The following is a 15,050-nucleotide window of genomic DNA, read 5'->3' as shown; positions in this document are numbered from 1 at the left end:
CATTATTTTAACTTGTTCACACATGTTGTGATTCATTCTCTGGGCAATTGGGAATTGAATGCAGACCATCTGGCCAGCTAATATAAAATCTACGATGAGAACTTCCATGTTTGTCCATGTAATGTTTACATATATTCTTGATGTGGACGTGCCGGTGGACTGGAACGGACAAGTTAAAAATCACATAATACCAGATTGTAGTCCAAAGGGTTTATTGGGAAGTACTAGCTTTCAGAGCACTGCTCCTCAATCAGGCAGCTGTGAGATAGATTCTGATCAGGCGCCTAAACTCAGAATCCACCTTCAGTTGACTGCAGATAAGCCTAGCTGGCTTTTCACAGATAATACAACAGCAGGTTCAAGATTTCATCTCATCTCAGTGTCCACAATCTCCAAGAATTCATAGTTTTGACTTGTCTAACCAGGTGTAATAAAACATCCAGTCCCATTAGTTACTTTGCCAGTGGACAACAGGTTTTCAGAGCCTGCATTATCTGCAACACATTTAAGAATTCATTAACACGAGGCATTCAAGACTTTTATTTCTTATAGTACAAAAGTTCCCTGAAAATGGATCACTCTATTATTTTACCCAGTCTGGATGCAATGGGGCTCTCAAAGGATCAAAGTATTGATTTGCCTCAAGGCTGTAAGTACTCCTGCTTGAATCCGTAATTGCTAAGACTCAATGCAGAGGTCATACCCAGAATGTAGTACTGAAGAGGATGTTGAAAACCATAAATGCCTGTAACTTGGAAATCAATACAAATAGAAAGCAGTAAAATTTAGGCTCAGTTAAAAAATTCCAAAAAGTTATTATAAGAGAGAAAGAAAATGTACATCTGGTATATCTTTTCAAGATATCATGTATTGAGTTTATATCATGCCTGTGGGTTAGATACAAGAAGCTTTGTAATCAGCATGTCTCCCATTACTATGGAGACAGACCAGTCATATTGTGGAATGGATTCTTCAACAATAAAATAACCAAGCAGATATCATTGTTCAAAAGTTGCAGTTCAGCTCCTGAGGAAGGTCTGAACACATGAATAATATAGGGAAAAGTGTGTCATTTCTCCATCTGTGCTGAGTGCATGAGCGTTCAGCTTTGCAGCTGCCAGAAAATAATGGTCCTTCTTTTGTTTGTGTTTATCATATAGGATTGCTGCTTCTGTGCACCCAAGACCCAAGTGTTGCATTGTAAAATTATGTAAAGTATATCACGGAAGTATTGAACTACCCCAAGATGACATGAGGACAGGTGACCAAATGGTTGGTGAGAAAGGTAAACTTTAAGAAATATTTTTCCACCAGCCCCTACCATTAACGTCCTGGGAGTTACCGTTGACCAAAAACTGAACTGGCTAAGTCCCATATATATAATAATTAAAGTGCATGTCAGAGGCTACGAATTCTATAATGAGTAACTCACTTCCTGCCTACCAACAACCTGTCTACAAGGCACAAGTCAAGAGTGTGATGGAATGATTTGCCAAGATGCGTGCAGCTTCAACAACACAGAGGACACCATCCAGGACAAAGCAGCCTACACTACTGTCATCCCATTCACCCCTTTCAACATTCACTCTCTTTACCAGCGATGCTCAATACAACAGTCTGTCTACAAGATACACTGCAACAACTCACCAAGATGGGGATGAAAGATACTTCATTTATAATCAGAATGGCCCTCGAGACTCAAATCTTCATTTGACAGCAATAAATCTGAAAAAGACTCATCAGCAATTCTAACAACAGCTTGGTGTATTTGAAATTCTGACTATATAGCAGCAGTTACTTTTTTTCTGTAGAATTTGTTAAATTATTTGTGGATTCCCCTGGATGCTGTACTCTTCTACTAAATTTGATCACTCAAGAACTGTATTTGTTTTGAAGTTACAATATTTGTCAAATGCTCTCAGACCTTAATAAGAAGTATCTCATTTCTTTTAACCCTTGTCAAGCTATTTTATTATTGGCAATAGTTTGAATCAAATACAAAACTGTATTTACTTATCCAGCTTCTGATTTAGTATCTAGGTTAGGAGCAATTTCATATCTCAATTACATACATTTGTCTTCTGGTTGGCCTGTTATTAAGTTTGAATAGCAATATTGGTTCTGTTGCCATGTTTTTGTGTTGTGTTTCTTTAAAAGGTTTTTTACATCCATCCTCAGACAAGCCAAACAAAGATATACATGAGAATTCCTAGAAGCATGGTATTCCAACCGGAGCTCTATCAGCAAATATGTTGAGTTAGACCCTATCTATCACCCCCTGAGAAAAGAAACAGGAAGTGACTTCACTACAGGAAATGACATCACTAACCCAAAGAAACTCAAACATATAAATTGAAAGCAGGAATTTTCAGCATTGCTTCACATGAGGCCCACTGAAGATGTTACCTCGTAAGGTAACGAAACGTCTGGAAATGAACCTCCAAGCTCAGCCAACAAACCTACATCCAAAACCTCAACCTGAGCTACAAATTTTCTCAAAGCTCGCTAAGGTTTTTAATTCTATAGGATCAAAATGCTGCGGTGCACTAGTACCAGAAGGTCAAAGTGTATTAGTCCTGCCTTTTGTAAGTAAATTGTAAGATTCCCACCTTTGTCACAGCTTCTTTAATTATTCACGCTAACTGCAGTCTTAATAAACGATTGAATTACTGAGTGAATCATGCAATCTGTGAACATGGAACAGTACAGGCCCTTCGGCCACCAATGTTGTGCTGGCTTTTTATCCTACTCTAAGATCAGACTAACCTACACACCATTCATTGTACTATCTTCCATGTGCCTATCCAAGAGTTGCTTAAATGTCCCTAACGTATCTGACTCCACGATGACTACCAGCAGTACATTCCACGCACCCACTACTCCTGTGTAAAGAACCTACCTCTGACATCTTCCCTAAACCTTCCTCCAATCACCTTAAAATTATGCCCCCTCATGACAGACATTTCCACAATGGGGAAAAGTCTCTGGCTATCCACTCTATCTATGCCTCACTAAAGCCTGCGACTTTAACAATTATCCTGTTTCCTTAATGGCTTTACTAAATTATTCCTAATTTTCATGGATCTACAAGATAAATCCCATTCCACACTTTTCCATAGATAATTCCTGCTGTGTGCAACACTGCTAATAATCTCTATTCCGTGAGACCTTCCTTCTGGAAGGATCAGGGAGTTAAAATAAATCCTGTCTTGCCTATAGTAGCCATGTCCCCTACTTCTGGGCCTCTTAACATCCACCTGATCGAGTCCCCTCAGGATCTTAGATTTTCCAAACTGCAATGGAAACAGGTGCAGCCAATCCAACTGATCCTCAGAATATAACCTACACCCTCCACCATCCCAGGAGTTGAGTGAACCTTTTCTGAATTGCCTCCACTGCGGTTATACTTTTATTAATCATTCATGAGATATTGGCATCACTGGCTGGGCCAACATTTATTACCGACCCCTAACTGCCCTCAAAAAGGCAGCGCTGAGCTTCATTCTTAACCTCTGAAATCCATTTGGTGTAAACACCTACTGAATGCTGCTACTGAGGGGGTTTCAGGATTATGACACAGGATCTTGGTTGATGGTACATACTGTTGCTACTGAGCAGCAGTGATGGAGGGAGTGAATGTTGGTAATTATTTCCTTTTTAAATGAGACCAAAACCGAACTTGGTACTAAAGATATAGTCTTATCAATTTAAGGAGCAGAGGGAATGGATTTTTAATTAGCAGCAGGTTGGGATATTGATGCCAAGCTGAGATCAGCCATGATCCAAGTACATCACATTGACAGGTTCTCTTTTCCTACATTCCATTCCTTAAAAACATCTCTGGCACATTCGACAGACATAATTTTCCCTTTCATTAAACCAAGTTGTCTTTGCCCAATTCTTTGCACTTACATCTCCACACAAGAACCCTATTAAGATGGAAGCCCAGAGAAGTGGTGTAATAGATACTGAATTGACTCAGTTGTAGGACACAGAGGGGTGGATGGCACCTTTTCAGTCTGGAAGATGATTTGCAGGGCTGCTAACCAAGGGTCATTACACATTTTTTAAATATATACTTAGCCTAAATGCAAGGTGTTGTGAGAAGTTTTATAAAGTTTGCAGATAATATAAAACTTGACAAAGTTGCATTGATGAGGATAACTGTAGATTTTTCTGCTGACAGTATGGTGAAATGGACAGAAGCATGGCAAGATGATGTTCAGTGTGAATAAGTAGAAAATAAAGTACTTAAGATAGTGTGTTATAAATAGATTTGAATGTTGAGAGTGAGCAAAGACAGACCTATGGCTGAATCTTAGTGAAAATTAACTGCAATTTGAGAAGACAATAAGAGATGTGCTGTCCCACGGTGCAACCAGACTGCCTCTCAAACAGGGTAGGCACAGCTGGTGCTCACTTCGGGACTGGATGTGCAGTGGTGGCATACAAATGGTGCATCAGGCAAGATGCAGATCTCAAAGTCTTGGAGAAGAAGGGTTATATTTGAAGGGGAAGGGGGCAGCAGGTCATCAAGGAATATCCTTTGTAGGGTCTGGAAGCATCTCTCATTCGTGCATCTGTCAGCAGCCTTTGACACTCCACACTCGCATCTAACATCCACCTCAACTTTAAATTCAAATGCTGCAAGAGCTTCTCACCCATTTTTAGCCACTACACATTACTACTACCATTTGATTACAACAGACACATCACCCGAACACAGTGGGGAAGACATTCGATTCTCTCACAGGGCAACGTCTCACTACAGAAAGCAAGACACTGGAAATTGCCCAGGCGCTATGGAGGAGGCAGCACATGCACATGGACCAACTACAGTCAAGGCATTGTCATCAAATGGAGCTTGAACAAATGGCAGTATGTTCCTGCCTTGTCCCTTAACTCCCAGCTCACCCTCAACCCAAGGATTGGAATGTGCCACGAGCTGGTGACAATGTGACCAGTACCTCTTGTATTCTACTGATTCTGAATTTCTCCATTCAAGACACCCAAGACCTGTCACCTACCCAGCTACAGCACAGCTCTGTGTGAGCAACATTGCTGAAGAAACTCCATCGTTCCATCAAATAATTACAACCACCAGTTCAGATATTGACACCACAGCCAGCTTACAGGCCAGGACAGATTTCTTTATTCATTCATGTTAGGCCAACATTTATTGCCCATCTCTAATTGCCCAAAGTGCAGTCACATTGTTGTGGGGTTGCAGTCACATGTAGGCAAGACCAGGTAAGGATGCAGGTTTCCTTCCCTAAACAACATTCGATGATCTGCACATGGCAAGTTAATGGGCACATGTGAGCTGAGACTAGGCTACAATGATTCATTTGCCAGCTGATACAGTAGACACAGATGAATTGTTCACGAATGGTGCACAAGGTAACATCCTCATGTTTAGTACATTGTTAGGCCGATCAGACAGACTCATTTCTTCAAATTGTCCAGCTCCATTCACAGTGCTGAGCTTTCTCATCATAGCCTCTGCTTCAACTCCCTTCTGCAGAGGCACCTCAAACACAATCCCTGCACCGACTGGAGACTTTACGTAGACAGTTCATCAAATCCTCTCTCCTCCCTGTCAAAATGCAACAGTATTCCCTGCAATTCCAGTCTCTCACAGCACTTCCAAAACCTCGGGAAAAATGAGGACTGCAGATGCTGGAGAGTCAGAGTTGAAAAGTGTGGCACTGGAAAAGCACAGCAGGTCAGACAGTATCCAAGGAGCAGGAGAGTCAACGTTTCTGAGACTTACTGAAGGGGTTATGCCCAAAACTTGGACTCTCCTGCTCTTCGTTTACTGCCTGACCTGCTATGCTTTTCTAGCACCACACTTTTCGACTTCCAAAACCCTTGCAAGTTCTTCCAGAGGGAGTACAACAACACAAGTCAGATAAATCACTGGATCTGCAAGGTTAAGCATCAATGGTGATAGGTCTCCCTTGCAAGTGCACTTAAGTTCTCTGGTGAATGACAAGCAAATGCTTTGAATGGCTGTGTATCCCATGCAACTGTCATTCCAAGCATGGCGTACAATTAAAGAACCACAGGTTATACATCTTAATTTTGCACTTCTAATCTCAATCTGTTCCATTTCTTATTTTAGGAATTTGAAACTGAAACACTGAGGAGCCTATCTATTTTTCAAACAATCTGTATTTTAAAGTTTAAATGCTCTCTTTGAAAGAAGGGTTGCTTTTTGTTCTCTCCTGGGTAACTTACAAACAGTTCTTCACAGGCCTTGCACTGAGAGCACAACACTTTGGTTAATGCTGCTTCTTGCAGACTGTTGGGTTGTATATATGGGAGTCGTGAAGACCTGCATAAAAATTTGTTTCTCTGCAGCAGCTGATCTTTGCATGCTGACTGCCAGGAACATGTATAAACAAACACAATGACGCTACAGGTGTACTTCGATGCTTTTGCATTTATCTCTGGATGCAATCTATATTCTAAGAACATTCAAATAATCCTCTTTAATTAAGACAATGCTATCAATTTCTTACATATAGCATGATCTCCAAGAGCAGGACATTGTCTAATTCCTAACATCTTGAGGGAACTTGTAGGAATTGTAGGACAAGTTGTTTCCACCTATTAAACATAAATGAAGACTATTCAACATTTTGAGTATTCATCTATTATTCAGAAAGATCACAGACTTGTATCTTACCTTCATATATAGCTTACCTTGGTGCTCTTACCTAAAGAATACTGCGAAATATGGTCAGATGGTAGGATTTGAATTCAAAGTCATACAACATAGAACAGGGCCTTTAGCCCATCGAGTCTGGCCTGGCCGAGCTACATTAATCACCCATTTTCAGCATTTGGCGCATAGTCTTGAGCATTATGACAAAAATCTGGAATGAGGAGTCTAATGATGACAATAAAATTGTCAATTATCTAAAAACCCATCTGGGTTGTCCTTTAGGGAAGGAAATTGCCACCCTGACCTCGTCTGGTCTACATGCAACCCAAGACCCAAAACAATGTGATTGACTTAACTGCCTTCTGGACAATCAGGGATGGGCAATAAAATGCTGGGCTGGCCAGCAACTCTAAATCTCATGAATAAAAGTAGTACTGAATCTCAAACTAAATTCTACAAATTTGTTTGCACCCTCCAAAAAGAACTGGGTGTTTCATACAACTATATTAGCTGGATAAAACCACTTCAGTAGAAATGTGCAAACTGCTGAGATGGTTTCACTGGGTCTGTTTCCACCTTCCTACAGAACAGTTGGGTTTAACCAACTGACAAATTTTCTCATTCAGACTAACCGTTTTAAGCTTTACATTCAAATCATTTTTACATTCACGTCACAAATTCCTGAACTAATGGGCAATGTTCGTTAAAAGCCAAACCACACACCTTAGGAATTCACTTCTAGCTTTCCTTAAATGTAATGTACACCAGATTATTTTCTTCCACAACCATGTTGAATGGTGGAGAAGGTTCAAGAGGCCAAATGATTGCCTCCGTCCATTTCATATGATCTCCAATCTTTTGTTTGCATGACAGTATATTATGTGTAGGATAATAGATGCCTAATAATATCACAAAGCATAATGGTAGTAAAGCTTGTGCAATTTATTAAGATCCACTGAACTCCAATACATTACTGCCTTGTAACAATCCTAAATATACATCTATATATTATTGGAAGTCTTGGGATGGCACTTTGTCCACTAATCTTATATCCCTTACACATCTTTCAAAGAACACATTAATGGAAATTGACAATGTTAAAAAAAGAAACTGGAGAATTCCTACATCAGCATTTAGAAAGAGAATGCCTTTCCTCATTGGTTGTAAAAGTGTTAGTGTCACATTTGGTTCATGAACCCATTTAATCAATAATTCTTCCAAAGTAAAAGAAATACTTCCCTTGACCCTAGTAATTAAAAATTGTAATATCCAAAACAAGCTTCACTTTTTTAAATACTACACAACTGATTAGATTTAACCACTGATCATCTTTCATCATGTTTTTAATTGAAGACCTCAGCTTTGCCGCAAAGTCTTAATGTTTATAAAGGATGAAAATTATTCGATATATGGCTATTTTTGGCTTTGAATTACACATTTCAGAAAGTGCATTAAGAGGAATGTCTTTCAGCATTCAAATTTAAACTTAAGTTAATTTTGAATGCAGATTTCAATTAGTACCTTCTTAAAAATGTAAACACTTGAACTGCTACTGAGTGTGTGTGAGTGCATGCAAAAAGGAGAAAATGACAAAGCACCAAATTCGTTATTTTCCCAGTTTCCAACCTGTGCATAATTTATTAGGCTGTCAGAACTGGAAACCCAACTCAGTGCTCTAGGGTCCATATCTTCCACTATCTGCATGAAGAATTCACCAACAAGTCAAATTTTCGACAACCTCTACCTTCGGGGAGAAGGTACAGAAGCCTGAACACACGCACCAGCCGGTTTCCTAACAGTTTCTACCCTACTGTTGTTAGAATACTGAATGGACTCTCAAACTGTTAACATTCACCTGTACCTGCATTTTTGTTTTTGCCGCTGTTTACCGATTATTTATTTATCTATCCTACTTAACTCTGTGATCTGCCTGTATTGCTCGCAAGACAAAGCTTTTCACTGTGCCTTGGTACACATGACAATAAATTCAATTCAATTCAAATCCTAGTCAAAACATTCAAACCTTCACCCTATTAAACCTCAGCAACTTTCACTGCCTTGGTACTATATCTACAGTAAGGAATATAATAACACCATCTAGTGGTGATAAATTCCAGAATCACCATACCCAGTTCATTTCCCAATGCATGAGAAGTCCAAATATACAAGATCCTCAGCGAAATCCCACGCTCTCCAAATACTGTTGACTTCCCTAGATAACAATTTCAAATGGTAAACTTTGAGTATTTTCATGTTTCAAAGGGCAGAGGATAAATACTATACATTAAAAAAAAAGGAATATTTTATAAGTACAATTTGCAACTATATACAACTGGTCAAGAGAGCACCAGAATCATTGCGAACAAGGTCACACTAACAGATCAGCTGACACGGGCAATAGCACAGAGGTATACGGCTTTGGAATCAGACCCTCTTATATGCCAAACAGAAATGTAAAAAGACTACTCAGTTAAGGCTTTAATAGAATGTTCTTCTGTCAGTTATCCTCTACATGGCATAAATACCTCTAATATTAGAAGTTGAATATCCTCCAACTCAGGAGCAGTTCCTCTGAAACAGTTCTTTTTAAAAATCTTTCATTGCTGCATGTTTGTGTGTGTGTAATCGTTCTCAGCTGAATAACTATAAATTTGCTTGTTAATACATACCATCAAGGCTAATAACAGAAGGCACTAAAATTGATAATGCAAATTCAACTTAACTCTATAATAGAGCACCATTTTCAAAAGATCCCAACTTGCACGTAGAACAAATGAACAGGGAAGTACAAAGTAGACATTTATACATCAATATATGGGATAACAGCATGTAAAAAGGTGACTGCACAGTACAAGGTAGGAACTTCTACAATGTTTTTGAAAAGTTCCGGTCACAGCCACTGTAGGCAAGGAAGAGTTATTCACGCTTTCATCCATAATTTGGACTGACTATCCAGTAGGGACAAAGGTGATTAGTCTCTCTTGGAGGACCAGCCCCTCAGTTTTAATACATGCATAATAAATGTACAGAGCATATAGCTGGCTTTTCTTCCTAAGTAATGGCTCTATCAAAATGCATTCATATAAATTATAAATTTCAAAACCAGAGGAGAAAACAAGTGAGTCTGTTTTCATTAAGATATCTTTCACTGCCTTGGCATTGTATGTATAGTTGGGAATATAATAACACTATCTTGTTTAAATAGTGAATGCATTTTTCTAAAGTCAAACACTTCAACTCTGACAAAGTAAAACAACAGAACTACAGGGTTACATCAGTGAAACAGAATTGTAGGATATTGGTGAGTAATTACAAAGTTCCATATTGTTAACTGATCTGAGCTGTGTTGGGACAGAAGTAATTTAGGTTTCTCCACCGTTAAAGAAACTCAGGCGACACTCATCTGCCTACCATAAAAAGAATGGTACTGAAAAATCTACATACAGGTAGACCCACTTTCCAATGGCATGTGCAGACATTCAAATGGATCAAAAATAAATGAAACCCAGCAAATAAAAAATTCATTTTGATACAGCTGCCATTTATATTTCAAATGCATTCTGAAATTAGCCCAGAAACTGCAAAACAGAAAAGTATTTTTAAAATAATCTCTTTGAACGTGTTATGACACCTTCAAAACGAGTGGAGTTTGCAACTACCGCTGCACCCAAGTCCTTTCCACTAACTGTATATATTCACAATAAGAATTGACTAATGTGTTTCCAAAGTAAAAGCCACGAAGCAAGTGCTTGGAAACCACCTTGAGATTTGAAGGTCATCTACCACAAACTTCTCTCATTTACAGGTAACCAGGGGGCAGTCAAGGTAAATAGCAAAGGACTAATCAACAGAACTGATTAAGCCGAACCAATTACCTACCGCAATGTTGAAAACACAAGCTTTCAGCAGCTTTAAAGTGAAATTGTAACTTAAGTGCAAAGGCACACCACCACAAATATTAAATTCACTGGGCTGGAGCCAAATAAATCATTGTTTTCGGAACGTTACCCATTTCTAATTCACAGCAATTATAAAAACAGTAGTTCTGAGGGTCACTGAAACATTAACTGATTTCTCTCCAAAGATGCTGCCAGACCTGCTGAGCCTTTCCAGCAACTTCGGTTTCTGATTTAAAAAAATGTTCAGTGTAAAACACTTCAACAGGTTTTGACATGGGATGTTACATTCACACAGTATCATAATCCATCTAGTTCTTGATTTACGAGGAAATGGATTTAATTAACAGAAATATGCATATCTCACATAGGCCCAAAGAACTTAAAAGGTTTTCATGTTGAAAATTCAAGGTGATTTTTAAACAAGGAAAATTATTTTAAAAATGACAGCACATTGCATAAAATTACATAAAATTAAGAACCCTTAATGCATTAAAACAAAAATATTCAAAGTACACAACTTTGTCAGCATCATAAAAGGGTAAAGCAGCTTTGGAAGAGAGCTGCCTCAGATTTTGAGTAGTTGTTTTTTCCTTTACACACATTAAAGATTTGGGGTCTTTTGCAATACTGCTCAAAAAACATCAGCAGTGTATTTATTCCTCCTGCAACACCTTTTCTTTCTCCATGCAGTTGGGAAGCTTTTAATAGCTCGATGTCAACGTTTAACGATCTAGTCAGCAGCTTCAGTTGATAGTCTGAGTGGTTGGGATGCCATCAAGAATGGGATCTCTTGATACAGATGTTCAACACTTGGATGATGGCTTGACTTGTGCACACAGTCACACCTTGAGCCAGTTGTCGAGCAAATAGCCAGCCCTCAAGCAGCTGAAGGTTGCGAAGTTTTTCCACAGATTGTTGAAGCTTGCCGTACTACCAGGTGGGGGCTGTCATTATACTTGTGGAACGTGGAATAAGTTTCAGCAAGGATTGAGAGATTTCAGACAAGTGCATGGGTTATTTTTTCCAGGTCCTGTATCAATTGAAATGTTTCATTAGATGCCAATTGATGGTGAATTTTGAGGTGGATAGGCATCAGGAAATTCAATATGCGCTAGCACAGGAGGCCACTAGAGCAGCGCTTAGTCTCAATGTTCTATCTACACGTATTTGTGTGACAGTTCCTGAAACCAAAGTGAACAGCAGTACTCTGCTGTTGGGTAGACATGGTGAGTGAAACTGTGTAATGTGTTGGCTTTGCTGCTCCAGACGGTACCTGCCAATTTCCAGAAGAAATACATTTTCATGTTGACTCTGGTGTTCTGGATGTATTGCTGGTGGGTCAACATCAGTGACACCAACATACTTTGGCATTCGATCACAACAGCATGGTTGGCCTCAATGTTCTTCCCTGGCGTTCGAACTGCTCAGGTAGAAGACTGAAATTACAGTCTTGGCAGCGTTTGGTTGAAGTCTCCATTTTCTGAATTAGAATTCCAGAGAACATAGATCTTCAATGAGTGTTTTCCCAATATCCTGAACTTCTTTGCTGGACTGTGGCTTCCCAGGATGGTCAGCATATGTGAAGAGCTGTAACTTTCGAGAGATCTATCATATTGAACATATCCAGTACAACCACTGATCTCTGGGAGTCAGTTGTTGGAGATGCTTTGAGCAATGCTGCACAGTCCTATCAAGTTACTGATTGTAGAGTTGACGTAGATGTCGGGTTTCCACACAGCAAATGCTAATGAAGAGTTTCAGCAGTACGCTTGCCCATCACAATGTGTCACAAGTTCAGGACAAGACAAAGCTGAACTGCTTCCTATGACGTTACAGGACTTGCATGTTACAGGGACAGGGTGATGAGGTGGTAGTTACACACAAGTTGAGTGGCTTCCCTGGCTTAGCAATGGCTAGCATCTTAGAATGGCACCAGATGCTTGAAATGATGCTTGTGCCAAATGTTTGGGAAGCATTCACTTCCTGTCATGTGATCCAGTTCTTCGAGAATTCTGGGTAAATCCTGGAATTTCTAACCATTGGACTCCTCATCACTCATTTCTAGCCAGGTTGTTCTGACTATAGGTGCCTTGTTTAAAAAGGAAACAGATATTAGCCACTTTAGTTTACAAGGATTTGGAGTTCAAATTTGCAGACTAAACATTCAGTTGAGATACTTTAACCAAGATGCAACTCGAAACATTTACTGTGTCCACTCAGCCACACAAGATTGCAGATTTGTATGCAATTTTAAAATGTAGCATAGATGAGAAAACAAGATAACCTGTTCCAGGCTAGATGCCCCACTGATGTAAATACACTCTACATTATGGAGTAGTGAGGCAAACTGAGCTTCAAAATATCCACAGTTGAGTTATTCAAACATTATTGCATTTACTTTATTATAAAACAAGAAATTATGTAACTTTCTGTACTGATTTTTATTCAACTCTCATTGAATGTTAAAAATTACAAAAGGATAACACTCTGCTTCAGGCTTCCTCATACACCTCCGCAAATACAACACTGCTACTGCTGGTGGAAGAGACATACAAGGATCCTCATGAAAAGTCTAACATAAAAGGGGGATTTGTTTTTACACAATCTACAAACAGGGAGTTTAGGGGATGATGAAGCCATAGCACTAGAGAAGTCAATTTCTTTTTCATATACAAAAAAGCACACAGATTGACTGGAGTTGAATATTCATAATGAATATATGTGCATTCAAAAAAAAAGCCAGGAATGATATTCCTCAACAGTTTGTTCAGGCACAGGACAAAACTAAAATTACAGAAAAAAGTTATGGACAGTTCACTAGTGTTTGCTCTTCTTGGATTTCTTGTGTGATCGATGTGGGGATCTGGACTGAGATCTTGATTTTTTGGAAGATTTTCTGGGTGTCCTAGATCGAGATCTTTTGGACCGTTTCGGCGTCCTTGAACCAGAACGAGATCTACACAGAATTGTAAAAAAAAAATCATATGATTGACCATTACATATCTACTGTACATATGAGTCGAAATGCAGAACTGTGCACAAGCACAGCACAGTGTGTTATATACTTGCATTTATTTCACATCTGTAATGTTGCAAATCAGTACAGAAACAAAACCAAACAACAAATTTTAGCTCAAGAAGAAATTAGGATGTATCAGAAAACTCAGTAAAATTAATAAGTTTTAAAAGGAGTTGGACAAAGACAGAGGCTGGATTAATTTTAATGCAGCAAATTCAACAAGTTTAAAGGTATTCAGGTACAATATCTAAATGATGGCACCTTTGTGATGAAGCACATGCTAGATTTCAGGTGTTTCCAAACAGCTGGAAAGAAACACTGAGACAAGGCTTTTCACCCTCCATTCGTCAGGACTAGGAGGGAAGAACTCAAGTTGAGAAGGAGAGCACTAATTTATGCAGCAGAGAGGCTGCTGATTGGTTACGTCATGGCCAGCATAGTAATACTTCAGGAACTGTTAATTGTCAATCTAGCCAATGACCAACTGGTAGACTCTGACTGCACAACACATTGCCATGGGGAATGCAGCAGACAGTAGCAATCTATTAGGTAAAAACAATGACTGCAGATGCTGGAAACCAGATTCTGGATCAGTGGTGCTGGAAGAGCACAGCAATTCAGGCAGCATCCGAGGACAGGCAAAATCGACGTTTCGGGCAAAAGCCCTTCATCAGGAATAAAGGCAGAGAGACTGAAGCGTGGAGAGATAAGCTAGAGGAGGGTGGGGGTGGGGATAGAGTGGCATAGAGTACAATAGGTCAGTGGGGAAGGAGATGAAGGTGATAGGTCAGGGAGGAGAGGGTGGAGTGGATAGGTGGAAAAGGAGCTAGGCAGGTCGGACAAGTCCAGACACGTCAGGGGATCGTAATGCTAGAGGTTAGAAACTAGGATGAGGTGGGGGAAGGGGAAATGAGGAAACTGTTGAAATCCACATTGATGCCCTGGGGTTGAAGTGTTCCGAGGCGGAAGATGAGGCGTTCTTCTTCCATGCGTCTGGTGGTGAGTGAGCGGCGGTGGAGGAGGCCCAGGACCTCCATATCCTCGGCAGAGTGGGAGGGGGAGTTGAAATGTTGAGCCACGGGGCGATTTGGTTGGTTGGTGCGGGTGTCTCGGAGATGTTCCCTAAAGCGCTCTGCTAGGTCTGGTGGTGAGGGAGCGGCGGTGGAGGAGGTCCTAGCAGAGCGCTTTAGGGAACATCTCCGAGACACCCGCACCAACCAACCAAATCGCCCCGTGGCTCAACATTTCAACTCCCCCTCCCACTCTGCCGAGGATATGGAGGTCCTGGGCCTCCTCCACCGCCGCTCCCTCACCACCAGACGCATGGAAGAAGAACGCCTCATCTTCCGCCTCGGAACACTTCAACCCCAGGGCATCAATGTGGATTTCAACAGTTTCCTCATTTCCCCTTCCCCCACCTCATCCTAGTTTCTAACCTCTAGCATTACGATCCCCTGACGTG

The 15,050-nt window shown here is 40.1% G+C and overlaps 1 protein-coding gene across 1 annotated transcript in view; it reads right to left on the bottom strand.

Annotated features, from left to right (window-relative positions):
- Positions 1-7,593: 7,593 nt before the first annotated feature.
- The window catches only part of LOC122556212 (U2 snRNP-associated SURP motif-containing protein), a 32,123-nt gene continuing 24,666 nt past the window's right edge, over positions 7,594-15,050 (bottom strand). The window contains exon 8 of the mRNA XM_087993924.1: positions 7,594-13,525. Within this exon, the coding sequence (XP_087850050.1) occupies positions 13,387-13,525 (139 nt within the window). The 3' untranslated portion in view covers positions 7,594-13,386. The remainder of the gene's footprint in view (positions 13,526-15,050) is intronic.

This window comes from Chiloscyllium plagiosum, unplaced genomic scaffold (assembly GCF_037043375.1).
Source record: "Chiloscyllium plagiosum isolate Xiang-an unplaced genomic scaffold, Cpla_swu_hap1 HiC_scaffold_13, whole genome shotgun sequence".
Taxonomy (NCBI): Eukaryota; Metazoa; Chordata; class Chondrichthyes; order Orectolobiformes; family Hemiscylliidae; genus Chiloscyllium; species Chiloscyllium plagiosum.
The sequence above is the reverse complement of the archived record's forward strand: the minus strand, read 5'-3'. Positions and strand labels throughout refer to the sequence as shown.